This window comes from Zonotrichia albicollis, chromosome 1 (genome assembly GCF_047830755.1).
Source record: "Zonotrichia albicollis isolate bZonAlb1 chromosome 1, bZonAlb1.hap1, whole genome shotgun sequence".
Taxonomy (NCBI): domain Eukaryota; kingdom Metazoa; phylum Chordata; class Aves; order Passeriformes; family Passerellidae; genus Zonotrichia; species Zonotrichia albicollis.
The window spans coordinates 135,555,765-135,578,667 of NC_133819.1; the positions used below are offsets into that span (position 1 = coordinate 135,555,765).

A 22,903-nucleotide genomic window follows, 5' to 3' on the forward strand; every position below is an offset into this window, starting at 1 on the left:
CTATTGAGGCTGAGATGCAACTGGTATTTGATCATGATATGATATGGTTGATAAGATATAATCATTATATGATTCATAATGAACCATTTCTCTGTGGTTCATTTTATAGAGCATATGCTATTTTTACTGGTACAGAGTATCTTGGAACTGAAAAAACAGCTTCTTTTTCTCTTGCTTGAACATATTTTCATTTACACCTTTAAATCTGTGTGGTTGAATGTTCTTTTGTGAAAACCCACTTCCAAGGCAGACAAAGTTTTAAAGAGCTGTTACACTCCAGTTTGGAGTTCTATAACCCATTTCTTTCTCTCATGCCTTTACTTTTTGCAATCACTGTGTATAGTTTGATTGACAGGGAAAGCTGTGAAACAGTTACCTGTTTGTGGTTTAGGAGAGCTCATCCTAATGATCTGAGAATTGCAATTAGTGAGATTACCCTGGAAGTACCGTGAGAAAAACTTTCCAGACTTCCTGCTCAAGTGTATGAAGTCTGTCTCACATACAGATAAAGATGGACAGATGTCATATGCAGATTAAGATGGACAGTAGCTCTGTTGCATCCTCTCTTTCCCCGTGTGAGGAAGTGATCTGGTTGATGTAACTGAATTGACACAGACAGACTCCGTTGAAGCCGCTCTGTCGTCTGTCAGATCTGAGGAGCAGCCTTGGGAGGTCTGTGTGTGTCAAGGTAGCAGATGTGCTGAAGTCATCATGGTTGCAACATGCAGAACATATTTGGCCTTCCAAAGCCAATATTTTCTTGGCATCTTCTTGCTGGTCAGCAGTGTCCAGAGTGGTACACAAAGTGCAGCCCAATACTTCTGAGCTCCACAAAAGCTGTGAGAGTGTTTGCACAAATCTTATCCACCAAACACCTTTAAAAAGACTTAAGCAGTTCCTAAGCAGTTGAAATTCTTTCTGAAGGAGATGTACTGACTGTTCTATCCTCAGGTGAGTTTTTCTGCTATCACTGTGAGAATTTCCAAGTTTTCTGGCTGAAGACCTACTGGTCCAACAACTCTTGTAGACTGCTGAGGTTTTGGATTGTTGTTACTAAATTCAAGCTAATAGTTTGGATAGCAGAGTATCAATGAACAAGATTTTCCAAGATTCTTCAGAAAGGTTGTATTTACAGTTGTGAAAAGCAGCTGGAGAATTTCTGAGGTGACAGGACAAGATATCCAGTGTATAGGGGCCTTCTACAAAAAAGTAAAGACAAAGTCCTCTGCTGCCCAGACTGCAATCTGCTAGGGGCTCAAGCAACCCTGGTGGCATAGCTGAGAGCACTCTTGTTCATGTTTTGTGATTTAGGGCTCTTCAAATCCAGTTTCCCAGACAGCTGAATTAACCAGATTTGATACTTTTTTTTTTTTTTAATTTAGTATTTAAGAGTTGTGGGTCCCTTTCAACTCAGAATATTCCAGAATTCCAACTTGAGGGTGCCTAGTAGTGATACATTTTGGTTTGTAATCCAGTTTCTGCTGCTGTCCAGTTGATGAAAAGCCTGCACATTAGAACACCTGAGCTGCTATTTCAGTATGAAGTTAGGCTTGCATGAAAAAGCTTAGACAGACAAACCCCCATGGCTTTAATTGTAACACCAAATTCATGTGACAAGTCCTATTCATTATTCTGAAGGCTTCCTTCCATTTTGACTTATTTTTGTTATGATTTTCACCTCAAGACATTAGATGAAATATCCTTGTTGGCTTACTGGTTTCTGTTGCTGAAGTTCTGAGGTAGATGATAAAGGACATAATTACATGATCCAGTAAATTTCAATTTCCAGTAAATTACATCAGTATCTGCCTTATCCCTGGAGCTAGTGCATTAACTTCACCTGCTATTTCCTTTATGGTATGGAACATACTGTTGTAGGCTAGCCCCATTGGGCAGCTAAGCCCCAGGCAGCCACTCACACACTCCCCAGCAGGATGGGAGAATCACAGAATCAGAAAAGAGAAGGGTGGAAAGCTCAAGGGTGGAGGCATTTTATAGGTAAGGCAAAGGTTGTGAGCACAAGCAAGGGCAATCAACTTTGCATCCTGCACTTCAGAAATTTGGCTGCTTGCTCTATTTTCACTGGGCAGCTTGTGCTCTCTGGTTTCAACCATTCAGTTTCTGGGAGAGCTTGTTTGGTGCTACTTTTCTTTAGAAGGTTAAAAAAGTTCAGTTAATCCAGGAAGATATCTAAGGTTTCTTTCATCTGCCACACTCGCAGTCTGCAAGTATACCCACCTTTTGACAAAATTCTGCTCTTCACCTTAAAAATACATCTAAACATTAACTTCAGATCTTATTTCTTACACTTTTTGTGTGTAACTGAGTTTGAGGGTTTGTTTGGGATGTTTTTGTAGCAATATTTTTGTTCACGCTGCTTACAGGAAGGAGATGCACACAATATATAAACTAAATAAACTTTTTATTAGCAAGGCTCTTAACATACAGTCTTGCATTCAGCAGCTTAGCTGATGAAAACAGTTTAAAGCAGATTGAATCACTCTAGGTACTACTAAAACTGTGGATAGGTGCTGTATCCCTGCATAAAAACCTGTTTAATTTTCAGTTTACTTCACACCAATTTCAGCTGACCTCCCATTTTCTACATCAGCTGGGGAAGCCACAGGTTTGGTTTTTTTGGAGAAGACAGTTAACTGAGATATTCACACTGTTGAAGTGTGATTTCTATTTCTGTCCATTCACATCTCTGAGTCTGTCCTTTTTTCTCCTTCCCTTAACTCCCCCATCTTCCCCAGAGTGGTGGCAGTTGTGCGTCAGGGCTGGCCTCTCCTTTGTCATTCCATTCCTATATGTGGAAACTGTGTTTGCAGTCAGCTTGAGCTCCTCCATCCAGCCACCTCCCCATCACCTTCCTCTGAAATGCCAAGTTCCTTCCTTGCCTTCATTCCTGATGTGTGATAGGCGCGATTCCACGTTAAATCCTGAGACAGCAGCCGAAGCTTCTACTGTAGACCTACCTCTAACCCACTCCCAATCTTGCTCCAGCCCATGTCATACAAATGATTTCTCAGTCCATATTTTTCCTGTCTCTCCCTCTCCCATTAAACTGGAGGGAGTCTTGCACTCTCTTCTCTTGCTCTTTTCCCTTTCTTGAATCAATCCTCATTTGGCCACATCTGGTTTGACTCACAAATTCCCAAACTGATTTTTGCTTGATTTTCAAATTCCAATTGTGTTGATGTTGTTCTGGTATCTCCTTAGAATTCAAGACAAATGTGCCCAAAAAATTAACCCTCTCTCTTCCGTACCATTATTCCTTCCTCTTCCAATCTTTGATTGCCATCATCATCACATTCCAGTGAGATAGTTACAAAAATGCTACACAATAACAGATATCCCTGACTAGCAACTCTCTCTACCACTTGCTTTAGCACTCTGCCCCTACTGCTCTGCAGCTTTTACTACTGGAATCTGTCAGTCATTAGTTTCAGTACCAGATCCATGCAAAACACTTCTCCCTCATTCTGAACACTGCAGCTCTCTGACTGCTTTTTCCTCTGCAGTTTGATCCTTCATTTGACTTGAGTTCCTTCTCAAAATTAAAATAACTGACTTCTAGGTGACACTGGTTTTTTGTCTTCAGTCTGTAATCAGTTTTCACAAATTAAGATAAAACATGCCTAGCATGCAAACCACAGGAATATTTATCATCAAAAGAGAGGTTTTTCTCACAAGTTGCTTACTGAAAATGTTCTGTATGCGTTTATATTGCTCATCATAAAAATAAGTATGATGCAAGCATACTCCAGCAAAAGATGAAAACTGGCACTGCCACACACAAACAAATTATATTTACACATATCTCCAAGTCCAGGTGCATTGTGTGTGAGCAAACATAGGTAGATGAATACAGTCCTTTATGTAATTTCAAACTGGAATTCCAGCATAGCAGGTCTAACAGAAATGGCCAAGGTCAGAGTATTGACTCAGTAATTGTGCCAGGGAGATGTAAGGTAGCAGGATCAGTTCTCAAACAATAGCTCACTGTTCACACAGCAGCTGGTCCTAGCATCCAAACCAATGAAAAATACTCGTTTACCTAGTTAAAGGACAACCTAAAAAATGCCAGGATTCTATAGGATTTTGTGAATACATAGCAAACCTAGTTGTTAATTTTCTTTATGCTGGCATGTAAGTCCACAGAGGGTGTCTAGGGACAGTTTATTGAAGCATCCACTGTAGGCTGGCACTTACTGCCAGTGATCTCAGAATAAAGAGAGGGAGGAGGAAGGTGCAAATTAGTTACTTAGTCTTCAGAACAAGTTGTTTCCTGGTTTTGATGACTACTACTTACACCTAGGTTTTAAGAGTTGGTTTATGATGCCCTGAAAGTACAAAATTATCAGTTAGAAAATTACCTAACATGCAGACAGGTATAATATGAACCCAAGTTCAAGGTATGTTTGAGCTGAAATGTTCTACTGTCTGTAGACAAAACCATCTTTAATATAGCAATTAGATTCACTACAGCTACTAAATAACACTAGAAATGCTTTTCCCCTTGCCTATAATCCTTGTTCCTTAGACCAAATTCATCCTTGACCACACAATTCTCCATGTAATTCAAGCTTCAAAAATAAATTAAAATGAAACTCCCAGCATGCCATATTCCCAAAAATACACTCTGTTTCAGAAAAAGAGCTATTTATAATTCCTTACTTCAGCTTTGTACCCCCAATGCCCCTAATGTCACCAAAGCCTTTCTTTTTCTGTCGAAGATGCTTCAATTTCCATTCTTTCTGCTGAGTAAAATCAACCGTTATAGTTATTTCAAACAAGACTTTTCTTTCAGGTTGGGCAAGGAGAAATGGGGAAAATATTTACACAAGCTCTCGCATCTCTTGAATGCTCCTGGCTTGCTCTCACTCTAAAATAAGAACTGAAAAATTATGACAGAACATTGTTATTGTAACGTTCTAATAGATTATCTAAATTAAGATGTAACAGTATAAACCTTTTGGCATTTTTGGTTCCCTAACTTACTCAAAATTAAATCATTACTGTATTGACAGTAATAAAATCAGCTGCCTTTAAAGCCTATGTGTGCTACCTCTTCCTGTTTAGAAATGTCTGGGAGCACTGTCAGGATCCTGCTATTACAAAATATACTTGCTTGCTTCTCAGAAGTAGAAAATATGGTAGCAGAGTAACACAGCCTGATCTCTTGGCACCCCACGTCGCTGATCCAGTCCTACAGCTTTGTCAGCAAAGACAATTTCTCACACACGTTACAAATCCCAGGTGGGTGTTGGAGGAGCAGCTCCTGTGCAGAGCTCTTGTCACAGCCCCACATCTCCCCCAGGAGGGGGGACACCCCCCACTGGCACTTCAGCACCTGTACACCTCCACTTCCTACTGCACGTTCCTCACTGCTTTCCTCCCATCACCCCTCACTCGGCATCACTTGTCAGCTGTGAAGACTCACTACAAGTTTGCAAATTTTACTCCCTTTCATTCTCTTTTTCACTCAACTTCTGGCTCTAGCTTTCTTTTCAGTTCTTGAGTTGCGAGAGAAAGAAGCTATAGCCACCTCCTTCTACAAAATGAGTATTTTTCATTATGCAAACATCACTCTATGAAATTATTAAAAAGAAGTTGCCTACATCCACCAGGCCAGAAGTAAATACAAGAATTCCCCAAGGGCTGAGGACAAGGGACCTAGAGCTGTGGGATACACTTTGGTGTCCCTTTCTCAGTGCATAACCACTGGGGAGCCATATTCTTTTCATGCAGTCACTGGCAAGCTCACGCTTCTCATCCAAGAAAGCACTTTCCTGAGAGAGAGAAGAATCCAGTGGTGTTGTCACCACTCTCTCTGGATTACTTGCAGAAAGGATTCCTGTGTTTACTCACTTGGGTGAAACTTAGGCTCACTCCTGTGTGGAAAAAATTTTAAGTGCAATTCAGTCAGAAGAAGTACTGGAAAGAGTCAGATTGTTAGCAAAATCTAGTGGGAGAAATCTTACTCCCAGTTCAGCATCTGGACACTTGAAATACTCTTAGCAATAATTTAACTGGAAGACACATTCACAGCATTAAGAACCAAATCCAAACATAAAAGCTGTTTTTCCATTACCCTATTAGAAAATACACAGTAAGAGTTAAGACAGCTTTAAAAATTCTGTAAATCCAAATTAGCTTACTTCAGCTAAAAATTATTTTCTTCCTGTCTGCATTTTCATGATAAATCTTAAGTACGAAGTACCCTTTTATAATACACAATGTTTAAAAGTTTATTGTTCTCAATGAAAGAAGAGCTGAAAGAAACACTCTTCCTTCTGTAAATTATTATATTACACAAGAAATTCAAATGTTTGGGCTTTTTTTTAATCTGAGAAACAAGGTGTTTCCCCAAAAGACAACTATTCAGTGCCAACATCTAATTCACAATAAATGCAGTAGGTAAAACTATCTTAAGGTAAAGCCCAAACTTCTCTATCACCTAGTTCCTCAAAATACTAAACAGGAGAGAAACAGAAATTTCTCTCAAAATCAGAAAAGCAAAAATTAAAAAAGTCTAGGTACAACTTGAAATCTAGCAATTCCTAGAAGACACAAGATGATCTTTCAGCAAACTTTGGTTGAAAAAAGTATTTTTACACTGGCTTAATAAACATGACCCACTGAGTTTTCTCTGCCCAACTAGGGGGTCTCACAGGCAACTTTTTATCTCAAAAATACTGGCATGATTGATGGAAAAAAAAAAGCAGTTAAACCTCAAGGTGCTGTAAGACTGCAGTGAAAGATACTTGAGTAAGAATAGGTCAAAGATCTCTGCTACAAAACTGTCACTACAACACACAGCTTGTGAGTAGCTGCAGCAGCTGAAGCTCAAAAAGGAGCTGAAGGTTTTTTCCCCATTTTGCAAAATAACTGCTAAGTAAATCTTTTTTCTTTGCTGGCATTTTAAATGTCTCCTGTGATTTATGAAAAAGCAGTAACATGCCATGTGTTGTATTTGGACATTAATACTGACACAAAACTGCAGGAATTTAGTCACAGTGCAAATGTATTCCCAATACCTAAACTGCAATAAAATTCTATCATCAAGTATTTAGCACTTAGTTAAAATTATTAGGTATCACATGTTTAGAATTGGTTTCTATATACAGAGTTTCTTCCAGAGAAGGCAAATTGAAGAATTGCAATTAAAATATGAAGAAAACAAGCTTAGACTTTAGTGGAATTAAAATCAGCTCAATATCAGTATAAAGAAGTACCTTAACTAGTACTGACAATGCATGGCTAAAGCCAACCATGTGGGCAATGCAGAAATTGATAGAAAAGCTCCTTCGTTTGTGTTTATGCTGTTCAGTGGCTCTAGACTAAAATTTATTATTATTAGTAGCATAATTTAATAAATTATTTTGGACTTTCACTGAAAATAGTAACTTTAATCCTTGCATCCTTTACCTTTTCAACTTCTATGTCCAAATCCTGAGTAACTTACTCAGATGCATAAAGATCTGCAGTAGCCACAGAACGCTGTAATTCAGTAGGCACAGAAAACAGGCATTTATTGAATATAGCTATCTACCATTTATGCAAGTTAAGGCAGTTGGGAAACCAGCAACCACTAGCAGTTTCACAAAGCCTAACTTCCTTTTTAAAATCTGCTGAAGTTCAATATGGAGATTTTTAATCACGCAAACAGAATACTTGAAACTAACACGACATTCTTTAACAAAAAAAAACCCAAACAGAAAAATAACACCTTTTCCATCATATTGGACCCGAATGAAAAAATTGGTAAAGAAACATTCAAGACCAATCACTTTTGTCTACTGAGAGTTGTGGGAATTCACTTTCCTAACTTAACCTCCTGACAGTAAATAAACTCATGACAGTAAATACCAGTGTGTTTAGTTGAACTAACTACTGTAAAACCCAGAAAATGATATCTAGTTATTTCTGGTCTTACATTATGGAGCGGAAAGATGAAACTTGCTTTCAGAGGTAGGTACAAGTTAAGTCTTTGTCTTTCATTAAAAGCTTTAAGATTTAAAGGAACTATTGCATGTTTGCTTTGAAATTGGTTGGTTTTTCAGGTGGCTGTAAGATATAAACCTTTCTTAAGTTTCAAAAACTGCAGGCTAAAATATTTTACTATTATGTGCTGCTCCAGAAAAAAAAAAAAACAGAACCCATTTTTAGTCAAATGAGAGAGTATCTATCACCCACCCCACCTTCATCAGCAAAGTGATCCCATTCAGTCTTCCTGATCTTGGAAGCAAAAACCCCTTAATTTTCTCATGTACCTAATTTTTCAGTAGTACACTAGATATTCATGATATTGACACTGTAATAAGAGCACTTACATCAGTACTTTATTGTTTATGTTAATGCGTATTCTCAGAAATGTACATGTCACTGTAGGGAAACATCTCATGTTAGTCTGTGCACTCACCCAAGTCCAGGCATAGTGTGAAGAAACATTAATGGATTGTGTCAAATCATTAAAGATTAAATGGGAATGCTTATTCTTTTATTCCAATTAACAGGATAATTTAAAACTGTTGAGGAATACTTCTTGCTTACAGAAGTCCTTACAGTAGAAACCATTTTACTAAGTGCTCATTCCAAGTATTACTGTGGCAAATAAATAAAATCCTTGTTTCAAGCAGAAGGCTCCAAATTTGCTTTGGGACAAAGAATCACTTTGTACAAACAAGCTTTCTGCTTTTAGAAGTTATTTCAATTGCATGGTAAGAGCATTCTTGTCACACTTGACACTAAAATGTAAAATCACTCTGGTAGGCATTGCCTTTCACAAACGAAGTCTGCTCTTGTAGTTGAGCAAGAGATGACAGACAGGCAGGCCAATATAAGTTAGTCTCATTTTCTGTTTATCTGGAAGCAGTTCCAGTTGAGATCAGTTGAAATAGCAGATCAATTTTTTGTATTTTTAAGGAGTGAAGTATTATAATATCCTTTACCAAGCAATACAAGCGCAGGTTACTTGTACACAACAGAAATGTGACTGCTATCAACTTTTGCTGCCAGTGAGTTTTCTGTTAAGACTACATCTGTAATCCTGGATGTGAGAGTTTCTAATGTCTCGTTTATGGTACCCCCTCACCTCCTCCATCCCCACTTTCAATCAATTCATGTTTCTTCTTCTGTCTTATAGCCAAGCATCGTGCAATGCCCAGTGCACCTCCTTTTAAAAACCGTACAAAGTTGTCTCCCACCAGAGGCCCTAAAGCAAAGAGGTTGGCTTCTTTAGTGCATTCGTAAGTGTACGGATCAATCTCTATGGGATTCCCCTTGCAGGTGATGGGCTGATTAGAGTGATGACCTATGCTATGTCCTTGGTCCTTTAAAAAGAAAAGATTTGGGTGAGAACCTATCAGAACTAAGGCTACAGAAAACTTCAAAATTTTCTTCAGTCCGGAGGCACTCTGAAGAACACATTTCATCTCAGGCTTGAAGGAAAGTACATTGTGTTCAGGGAAACTAGTGTAAGCAGAATGTTGGTTAGAGTCCACGGTATGGGACTGAGTACACATCATGTGATAGACCTTATGGTATTCAGGGTAAAGCTTTTTAGGTAACTGTTTGAAAATCAGGCTTGTATCAGTAACTCTTCTACGAAACACGTGGACTACGGGGATGTTGTTGTTATAGGCACATAGCACTGCATCAGCTGCTGTTAGTCCAGCACCCACAATCAACACAGGGTCTGCCTTCCCACGTAACTTTCCTTTGCTGATTGCGGCTCCGAAGTCAGACATGGAATGGAGGACAAAAGGAAAGTCTTCTCCTTCAACTTGCAGTCGGCCAGGAGAATCAAAGGTTCCAGTTGCAAGAGCCACATTCTCAGCAAAGAGGCAGAAGGGCACATGAGAGCCATCTGTTGCTCGCTGATAACCTCTGACTTCCCAGTTTCTCTTAACAAGTGATTTCTGTCCATCTTCCATTTCCAAATGCTGTGTTGAAATATCTTCATTTTGGTGACTCCTACCTTCATCATCCTTTTCTCGGTAAAGCCTGGACACTGATGTTATATAAACATTGTCTCTGAAATTCTTTTGGAGGCCCATGACTTTAACATAGTGTTTATAATAACAAGCTATTTCCTCTGGCATTACTCGATCAGTCTTTATATTTCTGAAAGAAAATTGAATGGTTCTGGTTAAAAAATAGACCTTATTGGTAATTTGAATATCAGACATGCTATACCACATGACAGGTCAAGTTTATGAGGACTGAATCTGCTCAGTGTAAATGACACTCAGTTCAGCATCTTTCAAGGCATTTGACTTATTTGTTCTCTTGTTTCCTGATACACAAGACCAGCCAACTTTTTAAATACAGTTTTAAGTGCTTATACAACATAAATTGCTATGGTGATTAAGAAATTAGGTGTAACAAAGCTCTGGAGTATCATAGCAGCTCCATATGGAAGTGTTTTACAAAGTTCAACATCACAACTATCAACAATACAGTAGTGGCTAAACTTGTACCCCATGAGAATACACTTAGTAACGATCTAAATAATTAAATGTCATAGTTAAGTGCTAATTTTGAAACTCTTGGTTCAATATGTTACTGGAACCAAGTAGTCATTATACTTTACAAAAGACCTCTCCCTTGGGTACGGTTAAGTTCACTAAGTATCAAATGAAGTAGTTCCATGTCACATGAATGAGCAAAGCAAACATGACACAGAGCGTTAATGCAACTATGTAAACAGGATTGTGAGGTTCAAGTGTTCAATAAAAACCATTTATGCACTGCAACCCTGCTATTACATCTGTGCTTTTCTCGTGATTATTGCAGTCTCATTTATAGGAAAAATAGCTGACAGTGTAATTATTCAGAACAGTTGCATGAATTTTGCTGCTTCGTTAGAAGTAAGCTCTAGGAAAAGGGCAAAACAAACTGTAGTGAACATCAGGATTGCCACTAAATTACACTTAAAATCATATTTACAAGTAATCAGGCTACTAATTTTCTTGGACTAACAATGTAATAGCACATGTTCTTTTAAATGCTCAGGTTACTACTCTGGAAATCCTCATGAGATATTTATAGGAAGAGAATAATGTGACAGTGTGACACCTCTTGCAAGGAAACTTAGGAAACTATTCTACATAACTAATTTTACATCATCATCAATCCTTTTAAATAAGCTTGTTTAATTGTAGTGTAACAGGCCAGCATTCCTGGTTTTAGCATTGTTGAAAACTATAATACATAGCTTCAGATAATAAGCAGCTTATGGGATTTCAGTTAGGCAAGGAGGCAAGATTGCTGTGGTTATCTAAGAAAAGGATTAAAGAACAAAGCTAGAGTTTCCTCACTTCAAGGGTTGTCCTGAAATGAATAACAGTCTGCCCTTAAAGACATATGCTCAAGTAACTGCACTTCTTCTTTTCCCATACATGGTACAAAACTAACTTCCTTTAATATTGCTAGAACAAAGTGAAAAAAATTAAAATTTTAGAAAAAGCTCATGTAGAGTTCATCTAGGTTCATCTGCTGACACAGACCTTTACAAACTGAAGTAAAACCAGTGAACTTGCATAAGATTAACTCTTCTTCTCAAGTTTTTTCAAGAAACTTATTGCTACAAATTAACACAGAAACACTGAATTATTCTCTTAAAATTAAAATTTATAGATTTCAGATGCTGCAGCTTTGCCTGTAAAAGCAAATGCTGAAATACATAACTTCCTGAATTGCAAGGAAGCTGGTGTGCGCAGCAACTTCAGCTGCACTGGTGTTGAAAGAGGAACTTGCAATACCTCCTTCAGTGGATTTGAAATTCCTTCCTCCATCTTCCCTCACCTCTGATCAGAACTGCTTTCAGCCAGTGCCTCTTTCTGAAATGCTGCTGGAACACACTGTTGCCTGTACGTTTGCTTTCAGTGCACTCACCAGCAACTATTCTGCCTGACCATTGTCCATTTTATTTGCATCAGAATACACACAGCAGAAGAATTTCCAGAACCATCAAACAATTTAATAAACTAAACAAGAAGCCCTCCTGTGAACAGTGAAGCCTGAATATTTTCCAGTTATCTGGATTTTTATGGCCATTAGGATTCCCAAGTAGATTCTGCAGTATCTTTACCTGCGTTTGCTAGCTGCCCACTCCTTAAAGCTGAGGCCAGGCAATTCCATCCAGTCTCCAAAACTGATGGTTAGCATAGAGCCCTCCATGGACTATGGAGAAAATATGAAAATGCATCATCAGACACATTTCAAATTCAACTCTCAATTCAAATGTAAAATGTAAGTTTAAAAAAAAATATTCAAATTTAAAAAGCAGTGAAGCTCTTCTAATTGTACCCATTTAGAGCAACAAAATACCAGAATACAGCATAAAACCAGGACATTAAATGAAGAACTGAAGAACTATTTCTGTGTTACACTTAGATAATAAGCAATCACATGAGCTAATAAAGGTGAAGAGAGAGCATATGAAAGGAAAACTAAAAGCGAGTTATTTGAAATACAAAAAAGGAAGGAAACACAAAACATGTGAAAGCAGCATCATATAAAGACATCAAATTTAAGATTGTGTATAAAAGCACCTGGAAACAATGCAGACAAAAATAATTATAGAAAATACTCTACATTATAATACATTAAATGTGAACTAACAAAAAACCTGGTAATATAAGACAGCACTCATGGTCACAAACACCCAAGTAAAGGGCAACTTCTTCCTTCCTTTCTCATATCCCACACTTACCTGGGCTTTGCTAAGGAGCAGCTGAAACTGCAACTGGCACTACCATTTAAAACAGCTCTAGAGTAAGGCAGTAAGAAAGATCCCAAAACATAAAGTTATCAAGTTCCTCTAGGAGTGAGATGCAACTTTTACTCACATGCCAGGCCCCTCCAGGTGGTCCTTTTCCAAGCACTATGTGGGGAATGTAATGATGCTGTTCCAACTTCCAGTGCAGAACAGGCGGGTAGTCATAGCCAAAGTCAGCATCCGGGTGAAGCAAGGTATCAAAAAGCACTGCAACTGGGTTTGAGGAGCGTCCTTCCAGCCCTTCTGACAGGTACTCCAGATCCTGAAGGACGACAAATTTTAAACTTTTCACGTTCATCATGCTACTCTGATGTGCAGAAGTTGAATCGCAACAGAAAACACAACTCAAATTACATTTCAGGTAAAGGTTATTTCATGCAGAGATTCAATCAAAACACTTTTCAGAAATAACTGCTATGATTCAGTTCTTTGTAACTCTGAAGAGTACATCTCACTCATTTTAAAATTACATGTTAATAACAGTAATTCTGGGGCAAGTCAGTATTTGCAGAACAAAGAAGTATGTGGACAAACAGAGATCAGAGCAACTTAGTAACATCTATATTTATATACAACAGACTTCTTTTAACAAAGGACTGCTAATATTTCTAGAAGTCCCATTTTGATAAAGCAAAATTGGAATCTAAAAACATTAAGCTTTAAACATCAAGTAGAAAAGGCTCTTTTGACAGCTCTTAGCTTGTTCCAAACTAACTGTATTATATCTCAAAATAATGAAGATAAAATTACCATTATTTTTAAAAAGTAAAACTAGGATTATTTTACACACCAGTTAACATTGAGAAAAATTTCTAGAACTTTGTAAAGTTCACATTTCAGATCTATTAACCAGTCTTGTTCTAATAATTGCAAAAATTATACAATGGCAAATATTTGAAGAGAAAATAGAGATTTGAAGAAAGAACTGGACATGAGACCAATTTTTGCCGACAAAGTCAATATAGCTTAGCCTCCTAATTAGTCAAAATATTAGGGGGTTGGGAGAAGATGAAGTACATGAAACATCTGTAGCCAAAACTTAGGCAACTTACTCTCCTGCAAAAGAAAAAGCCCTTGAGACCTAGGGTAAACATCACATGCAAATAGCACAGCACTGAAATAAAAATGCCCTCCAAAATCCAAAGCCAAACAAACTCCTATTTACTCCCTACAGATATAAATCCCTGTTTGTATTTCTAATAAATTAGTCACAAAGGCAACACAACGATAACATTGTCAGTAATCCATCAGGAGTACAATGAGGTGAGTGGAAAACAGTGTTAAGATGGCAAACCAATGGACAAGTGGAAAGAAAAATGCTGGAGAAGATTTAACTAATCAAATCAGACAGAAAAACTGGACATGTACATGGGTAACAACAAAAGCACAAGAGCAACTGTCAATACAACACAAACACTGAAAGATGTATACTGTTCCAAAAAGAAAAATGGATTGTGTTTATAGAGAATATATGTGCCCAGTACAACTAAAAATGAAATCTTAGTAAGAATTGTAGTATTTAAGAATATTTTAACTTGAGCTACGTGTACTTTATGTATGTTAGTAGCACGTGTTCCTTGGTGATAGTGCCCAAACATCCCACACGTGACAACTGGAATTCCTGCATCAGCCACAGACCGAGTCACACTTTAGACACTCCTGGCAAGAAGTAAGAACACAACAAAAAGCAGTAAAACCAAAAGACACCACAAACTAAAAGCCTTCAAGAGCCACAAACAACACTACACAGCCTAGGGTTGGATCTAATGGCCATTAATTGACTCTATTTAAATTAACAGAATAACAAAGTAACTTATTAATGCACTATTGCTTGCAATAGGAAAAGAGCTAGACAAGAATGCAACCAAAGCTTACTTGGTCAACAATGGAAAGATGTCGAGCTTCTTCTAACTTTGTATGTAGAATGGGGTTTGGGTGTATAGCCTCAGGAGACAAATACGGCCTGTATCCAGAGAGCAGGTAAGAAAGGCAAATTCCTGAAGGTCCATTTCCTATTAAAGAAAAAATTTACTGCTTTAGTAAAAATGTTTATCATCTACAGTTTGTTAATCACTAAATATACAGCAACAAAACAATACTGAAGTAGTATAATGCCAGATTGTCTTGATTTCAAAGCAGCTTATAAACTTTCCAGTAAAATAGAGCTTTTTATAGGACCATTCTCCAAATACAGAGAGCAAAGTTTTTTTCAGTTAAAGAGAAACAAATGTGTGACTTTTACAGGAAGCAAAATGCATATAAAGAAGTTCCCTAATTTACTATGTCAAACTCACTACTGTGTGAAAATGGCCTGACAGATAATGGTCTGCCCGTCAGTCACAGTGATAGCTGAATATTATTGTCATCTCACAACTTTGCATTCCCACAGGCACTGTACAACGCAGAGCAGAAAGACAATCTGGATTATATTCTCTTCAGGTCTGTCCATAAAATAAAGGGAAGACAAGCAGAAAACTTAAGACTGAAAGTCAGAATAGAAGTTACAGACAGTGCAAAACAGCAACATAAAAGCTAAGTGACCACAGGCCTCCTGTGGGTAAGTGGTAGAGAACATGCAGCTCATGTAAGTCTACATTCATTACTCAGGAAGAGTATCAAGTCAAACACCTTTACCAGCTTTGTAGCATTTTCAATTTTAATAGACAATTATTTTAAAAATGTTATTAAAAGTATGAGATAGATGGGACCAAAACATTACCATAAGGTAAACATTTCTATTTATTTGACAGTATTAAACAAAGCAGGGGACCATATTTACCACATGCAAATAGAAAAGTAACATTCATGTTGCAAAGTCAGACATCAAAAGTTACAGAAAGTGAAATCAGAAAAGTATGTGCTATGATACAAAATTTGAATATGTGGTATGTGTTGTTATTTCTATAGCTTCTCTTACTCATTAATTGAATGAAAAGCACAGTGTTCTCCTAATGAGCCACTTGTCAGTACATAGTCTTTGCTTGGACACATGGTATTTAGCACACACTGCAAATTCTGGGTTTAAGTTACTAATTCATTCATACTTTAATATAGCAGGCATTGTTTGATATTTATTCTTACTTCATCTCTTGATGTCAAGAATTCACAGGTCATTTACTCTTCCCCATCACCCTTTGCACACACAATTTTAACAATTCCATTTCTCCAATGCTTGTCTCTTCTCCCTTTCCTGATTCCTCAGTCCTAAATCCTCCATTACTTCGCTGAGGCCCTGTTCATTCCCAGGTTCTTCATACACTGGATCTCTTTTTCCTCTTTCACCAGGCTGTACTCACCTGGTCCCCAGGGGCAGAATATCCCATACTTTATTACAATGCTGTGCATAGACTGGTCACAGCCACAGGCTACAGGAAATCACCTAAAGAATCTAAAGACAGTGAAAAACTTCCTCCTTACTCTCACACTGTTCTGCCCTCCAACAAACAGATCAACATAAGATAGCTGGATGTGATTCAGTCCAGGAATTTAAAGCTTAAAGAAGATTCAAACACCTACTGTCACCCATTTGCCATGAGATAGACGTAAGAGAACTGCAGCAATACAGAGAAACTATCCATAACAAAATCAAATGAATTGATGAAAACACTTTAATCATAGTGGTTCACAAGCATTTCAATGATTAAATTATTAACTGTTTTTAGAATTATAACTTGAATACAGTAAAGATTTTTTAATGTTTTTACAATTACACAGCTAGCTTTATTTTCCCACTGGGATATAAAAAAAGCTCATCCACAATGGAAAGAGGAAAATGTGTGCCATAGCCAAAGATGCCATGCTAAAGAGCATTCCTACTGGATAAGGCTACAAGAAGGAAATGGTTAACAAATGTCACCCAAACAAAGACTGGCAAGGCCCAAGGAAATTACTGAGGATGGGATGGATAGGTTATGTCTAGGGCTTAAAGAGATCACAAGGATCCATCCTCACACCACTGCCAAGTTCAACCAGCCTCACTTCTTTCTGAATGGAAATTTGTTGAGATCAAGTCCAGCAGTGTGCCCTGATGGCCAAGGGCATCCTGGCCTGTATCAGGAGCAGTGTGGCCAGCAGGAGCAGAGAGGTCATTCCTCCCCTGTACTGGCACTGGTGGGGCTGCACCTTGAGTGCTGTGTCCAGCTCTGGCCCCTCAGTTTGGGAAGGACGTTGAGACACTTGAGCGTGTTCAGAGGTGGCAACAAGGCTGCTGAGGGGCTTGGAACACAAACCCTGTGAGGAACGACTGAGGGAGCTGGGGTTGTTTAGCCAGGAGAAAAGGAGACTCAGAGGTGACCTTATCACTTTCCACAACTGCCTGAAAGGCAGCTGTAGTCAGGTGGGGGTTGGTCTGTTTCACCAGGCAGAACCAGAGGACACAGTCTAAAGCTGCACCAAGGGAAATTTATGTTGGATACTAGCAAAAAGTGATATCATGGAAACAGTGATAAAGTACTGGGATGGCCAGCCCAGGGAGGTGTTGGAGTCACCATCCCAGGATGTGCTTAATAAAAGACTGGATGTGGCACTCAGTGCCATGATTTAGTTGAGGTGTTGGGGCTGGGTTGGACTCGATGATCTTGAAGGTCCCTTCCAAACCAGTCATTCTGTGATGTTAAGGTGAATTACTGTCACTGAGTTCCTGAACTTTTCTGCGACCACCCAGAGAGCTGATCCAAACCCAGTTCCTATTCTTTAAGCAGACTGAACCCAAGGAAAAGGAAATCCCTTGAGGATATGCTGTTAAGAACACACAGAATGAATGTTCAGCTGCAAGGTCTGCAATTAGACTTGCTATGGTTTTCTCAGAAATTCTTGGGAAAAAGAGAAAAAAATCTTTTTGAAATGACAAATTTTATTTTTATTTACACATTTATTTATCTTGTCTCTGATAAGACCTCTGACTGCAATCAGGAGACACTACTATTACACAAACTTTAGTTGTACAACAATATAATCAGAAACCTCATGGCCCTGTTCATTTAAGAAGTAGCTAGAACTTTGTTTGAATATCAGCAAAATCTTCTCTTGATCAACAGCACACAATCACCTTTACACTATGTGTCTAAATTTAAAGCAAATATTCAACTTTAGATATCATAACAGCCTTGTTATTTGGCTAGGAAGTGACAACATTCCACATAGTAATGATCAAAACTGGTGCAAAAGATGAAAATGTTTAGCACAGAACACGTTCTAAACTTAAGAGTTTCAGCATGAAATTGTTGAACCCCGAAGAATGTACCTGTTTCTTCCCAACACAGGCACTGCACAGAAGTTACTAAGTCAGTAGAGAGTGCGTTCATACACGGGGGGGCAGGGGGGGTGACAACTATTTTCATACTCCTCTACTACATTATCAAATCATTTTAGATCCCTTTGAAGGCTTCAGTGATTATAGGCTGTCAGTGGAGATCAGCTTGCAAGGTGTCTCAAATATATCTGTGAGGAAGCATTTGGATGATGGAGAAGTGGTCAAGGCAGCTGTGTTTGGTGTCAGCACTTAGAAAGGTGCTCTAGACAAACCAAGTATTGAGCACAGGTATTTGCATAATGTATATTTGCAAAACTAAACAGTGGAAACTGAATTATAAACCATATGACAAACCTATATTAAGGCTGACAAAATGCCAGGACACTGTTCTCTTCAACTGTCATGCAGAATTCATCAAGTGATTTACGTCTGTCACACACACCTCAGTCTGCTCCATGGGCACTATTTTAAACTATCATAAAGAGAGCTTTGAGAACAGGCACTGTGCAAACAGGAGTCTTTGAATTTGTGGAGACACTGTGAACACAATTATATTGCAACATCAATCTCCAAAATCTTTGCTTCTTTACAGGTAGGTACTTGCTCTAGTCCCAACAGCTTTGGACTAGATTATTGAAAACCTTCTTTACTTCAAATCTTTTCTTTATCTGCTCATGAAGCCATGGCCAGAATGAGCTGGTGACCAGCTGTTGTTGAAAAACCTTGGCCCAATACACATTACGCTGGCACTCCCAATTAAGTCGTGTACCTGTGGAGCCTCCTCCCTCTGTTACCCTGTCATTTTACAAGTACAAGCCCTTAAGTCCTCAATCAAGACTACAATTTATTATTTTAAACTAGCTGAATTGAGCTGGATTCATTTTGGAAAAAATAGGAGAATATTTAGATATTAGTGATTGATGCAATCGAGAAAAAGGCAAATAATGAGAGGTTAGCACCTAACCAACACAGAGCATGCATTATGTTTTTCACTCTTCCACATGACCCCACAGATTTCTACTGGTGTATCATTGACAACCTCCATGCATACAGAAATAGACACATCACATTAATCAAAACCTATGTTATCAACACTAGAATCAATACAGTTCTTCTGTTAATACTCCCATATCTGCTGTCAAATAACACAGCTGATTTTTTCAAAGCACAATTCAAATTCAAATATACTCCAACAAGTCCCTTAACATAATATAATTCTACTGTTGTTAATTATAACAACTGTATTACTCTAATAAAGATCTTCACTGTAAGGGTTCTAAGCATTAGTTATTTATTGAGAAACTATTTCATGCAGCAGGTCGATAAAGGCAATTGCAGTGAATCTTTAAAAAGGGAAAAAACTCACCTATTATTACTACAGGCAGGGTAAGAAGGGAGTCCCCAGGCAGAACAGTTTCTTCAATTAAAGGCATTCTTTTAATCTTCCTCCCAAGGCTGTCACCAAAGTACTGAACAAAGGAATTCAAAAGCTGTCCTTCGGTTTCAGTGCCGCTGTAAGTTCTAATTAAGAAGGACAGATGGGAGAAAACTAAAATGAAACAGTGAACTGTTGGCAGAACAGTCTCTTCAAAAATAGTCACTTTTGATGTTTTACTTTAAAAGCTACGAAACTGGTGAAATTGAGACCAAAACAGATATGTTTTACCCAATCTACACAATTTTACTCTTCAGCACAGCTTTTCTAACAGAAGATTTTTTAAAACTACTTACTCCTAGCAAGTCTACAGAAGGATAACAAAAAAGCACAGATGGCTCTGCAGAAGTGCAGATTTCTAATCTCAGTTTATACAAAGCCAAAGTATAGCCACAAGCATTATTTTGATCCCACACACAGTAGAACTCATTCCTCATTATCCTTATCAAATCAGGAGATACACACTGCCTAGCCAATTAACAACATTAAGGCCAGACAAAGCCTGAAGGAGCAGCTAAGGCGCAACAGCAGCGTTCATATCCCTTCCTGCCGCCCGAGCAGCACACAGGACTTCACCTCAACAATTTCCATCCAGAGAGAAGTGAGGCTGGTTGAACTTGGAAGTGGTGTGAGGATGGATCCCTGTGAAGTGATCCCTTTAAGCTCTAGACATAACCCATCCGACCACCATTAAAAGTTTTTACAGAAGGAATTGCCATGTAGTCAGGTCAGCTCCTGCACAGCAGACTGCTTTCACCACTGGCCATTTTTCTAGACTTTTTAGTTCTTCCTCTGAAAAATGCATTTAAGTTTCTCTTGTAACTCTTCACCATGTAAATGTGCTTCTAGAATACAAAGACTTGTTTTATAACATTTTCTATTTAATGATTTAGGAGTCCTTTCTGAAACCTTTCCAGGTCATTGAAGCAGCACACAAACTATCAGTCTAGCTAGAAAGACAGAGTCAAATTAAAACAGTCTGTTAATGCAGTTATTTTGTCAAGTCTTTTGTAAAGTAAGGACAACAAATTTTTAATCAAAAATATCTGTATCAACAAGGGGATATTTTTAAGAAAAATTTCTAAAAAAATTTCTAAACATGGTAATTATCAATAATAAATAAAAGTACTCATCTATTTCCTAAGACTTTGCATATCTTAAAGCTATTCTAGCATTTCAGCAATCATTTTCTACACAGGATCAAAACTGTAAGATGCTGATCCAATTCCCTGGGCCTTCAAGAAGCCAGTGCCATGTACTGCCTCAACTCCCACAGCACCCAAGATTCTGTTTCAAAAGCTCTTCCTCGGTGGGGAAGTCTGAAGTAAACTGGAGACAGAGCCGTGCAGTAACAACAGCAGTAGCACAATCTGTAACACATCTCTCTGACGGCATTGTTAAAAAGGGTGAGGAGGTATTCTGAGGTTGCATTTATTTTGGAAAGTACTTCATATCACTATTCCCTGCAGAACAACAGAAAAAAAAAGCAAAAAAAAAAAAAAGGCAAATTACTTGCTTATTGTTTGATTACAGCTGCACATTAGCTCTTGCAGACACCTAACATCCAAACAGCATGAGTTAGATGAAGACAAGCAGTCAGAGAGGGGCTATCTAATAATCATACTGATTTTTTCACCTCTGCTTTTAGAAAGGAGCAGGTAGACTGTTTAATTTTCCAGCCTTTGCTCAAAGTTGACAAAGCCAATACTACCTTATGTTTTGCAAAAGACAGGCTTAAGGGGAGCATGCATGCTCTAGTGTGGCTTCACTATACTTGCTGTGCTTGATATCATAAAACCGAAAGAAACATTTCAAAACTTCTTTTAAGAGATATCTGCACAATGCTATAGGCTACAGAAGAATCTTCTAACAATAAAAATGTTGCTTCTATGCAGCTTAGTTTATGACAAATTACCAAAATGGTGATTTTGCACAGGAACATCTGCACACAATGTGCAGTTTCTTGCAGTATCTTTGCACCGAATACCTGCACACAAAATGCAGAGCACACGAAGGAGTGTTGTCAGTTCTTCCTTTGCAAGAACATCATACCAGAACCTAGCAAGATCTGAAGTCAGGGGCTACCACCTTCCTAACCTCTGAGCAGCACTGAAAGCCACCAAGCACCAGCAGCTTTCATCTCGATAAAACTCACAGTAGACAGCTTTGCAGTGGTGGGGACTTGGCACAATCATCTACGGCTCTAGTCCTGCAGACATGCAAGCGGGCACAAGATGAGTCAGTTCCAACACTAGAGCCTAATTTATCTTATACTGGTCACTCAAAGAACCTGGGGAATTACATTCTGTTAATAGGCAGATTCTAAACATATGCAAAAATGTGCCTTCACGGTTTTGCCTTTTTTTTTTTTTTTTTAACCCATTACGAGAAAAAATGCAACATACACATAACAGTTTTTCTCCCATTTGAAAAAGCTAGTAATAATAATTTGTTAACAACTCGTGATTTGTTGCAGGTTATTAAAATAAATGGTACCTTTTCCAGGTAGCTGTTCTGAAAGATGCTAGAATACACTGCGTACTTTCAGGAAAAAAAAAAAAAAGAAATAAAGAAACGGACTGTGGTGGGCGGTTAACAGAAAACTCGTTATATAAAAGGAATCTGAATTTGGTCTCAACCTGACACTTCGAGAAGAGAATTCACCACTGCCAGACTGTTGGATTTCGTTCAGGTACGCGGGCGGAGCGGAGCCCCTGGGGGCCGGCATGCCGGGCGGTGCAGCGCTGCGAGCCCGGAGCGACACCGAGCATCAGCGGCCGCGGGCAGCCCCCGGCCCGGCTGCGCCCCGCCGCTGCCCAAGGTCACGGCGCGCCCGTCCGGGCCCCGCCGCCGCCGCCGCCATCCCTTGCTCGGCGGGGCCGTGCGGGGTCGGCAGCGCCGCGCCCGCCGCCGCAGCCCCGCGGAGGCCGCAGCCCCGCCGGTGTCCCCGTCCTGCCCGCACCGCCGCCGCCCGCCGCCCCGCGGCCCGGCTCCGCGGCGCCCCACCGCCCCCCGCCGCCGCCTCACCTGAAGTGATCGGCCAGGGAGCAGCGGCAGCACCACACGGGCATGGGGAGCGCCGGCGGGGCCCAGCGATGAGGCTGCGGGGGGACACCGCACGCCGGCTCCCGCTCCGCCTCCTGCCGCCGCCACAGTGGGATCCGCACCGCGCGGTCCCTCCTCCTCCTCCTCCCCGCTCACATGCGGCACCGGGTCACACGCGGGAGGAGGAGCCGCCGCCAGCACCGGCAGGGAGGAGGGACGAGCGGGGTGAGCAGAAAGGAGAGGAGAGCAAGCGGAGGGGAGGGGAGCGGAGAGGAGAGTGCCGCTTCCCCCTGCTGCCGCGGCCCCGCTCCCGCAGGAGGATGCCGGCTGCACTGCCTCCCCCGGGGAGGGCGGGCAGCCCCGGCCCGGCTCGGGCAGCCCC

The 22,903-nt window shown here is 39.6% G+C and overlaps 1 protein-coding gene across 1 annotated transcript; it reads right to left on the reverse strand.

Annotated features, from left to right (window-relative positions):
• Positions 1–2,405: 2,405 nt before the first annotated feature.
• On the reverse strand, positions 2,406–22,903 carry OSGIN2 (oxidative stress induced growth inhibitor family member 2). The gene is made up of 6 exons (XM_074555382.1): positions 22,504–22,903; positions 19,408–19,562; positions 14,666–14,802; positions 12,861–13,052; positions 12,101–12,192; positions 2,406–10,131 (listed from the first exon to the last, which is right to left on the reverse strand). Exons 1-6 carry the CDS (start codon positions 22,545–22,547, stop codon positions 9,084–9,086), a joined length of 1,668 nt encoding a protein of 555 aa, XP_074411483.1. The 5' UTR covers positions 22,548–22,903; the 3' UTR covers positions 2,406–9,083.

What these genes read in the sequence shown, in the direction of transcription:
- OSGIN2 (XM_074555382.1), bottom strand. Translation starts at nt 22,547, where the DNA reads ATGCCCGTGTGGTGCTGCCGCTGCTCCCTGGCCGATCACTTCAG. An exon ending in TCCCTGGCCGATCACTTCAG is followed by an intron (nt 19,563 to 22,503) that starts GTGAGGCGGCGG and finishes CTTCTTAATTAG; the next exon opens with AACTTACAGCGGCACTGAAA. An exon ending in CCTGCCTGTAGTAATAATAG is followed by an intron (nt 14,803 to 19,407) that starts GTGAGTTTTTTC and finishes TTTCTTTAATAG; the next exon opens with GAAATGGACCTTCAGGAATT.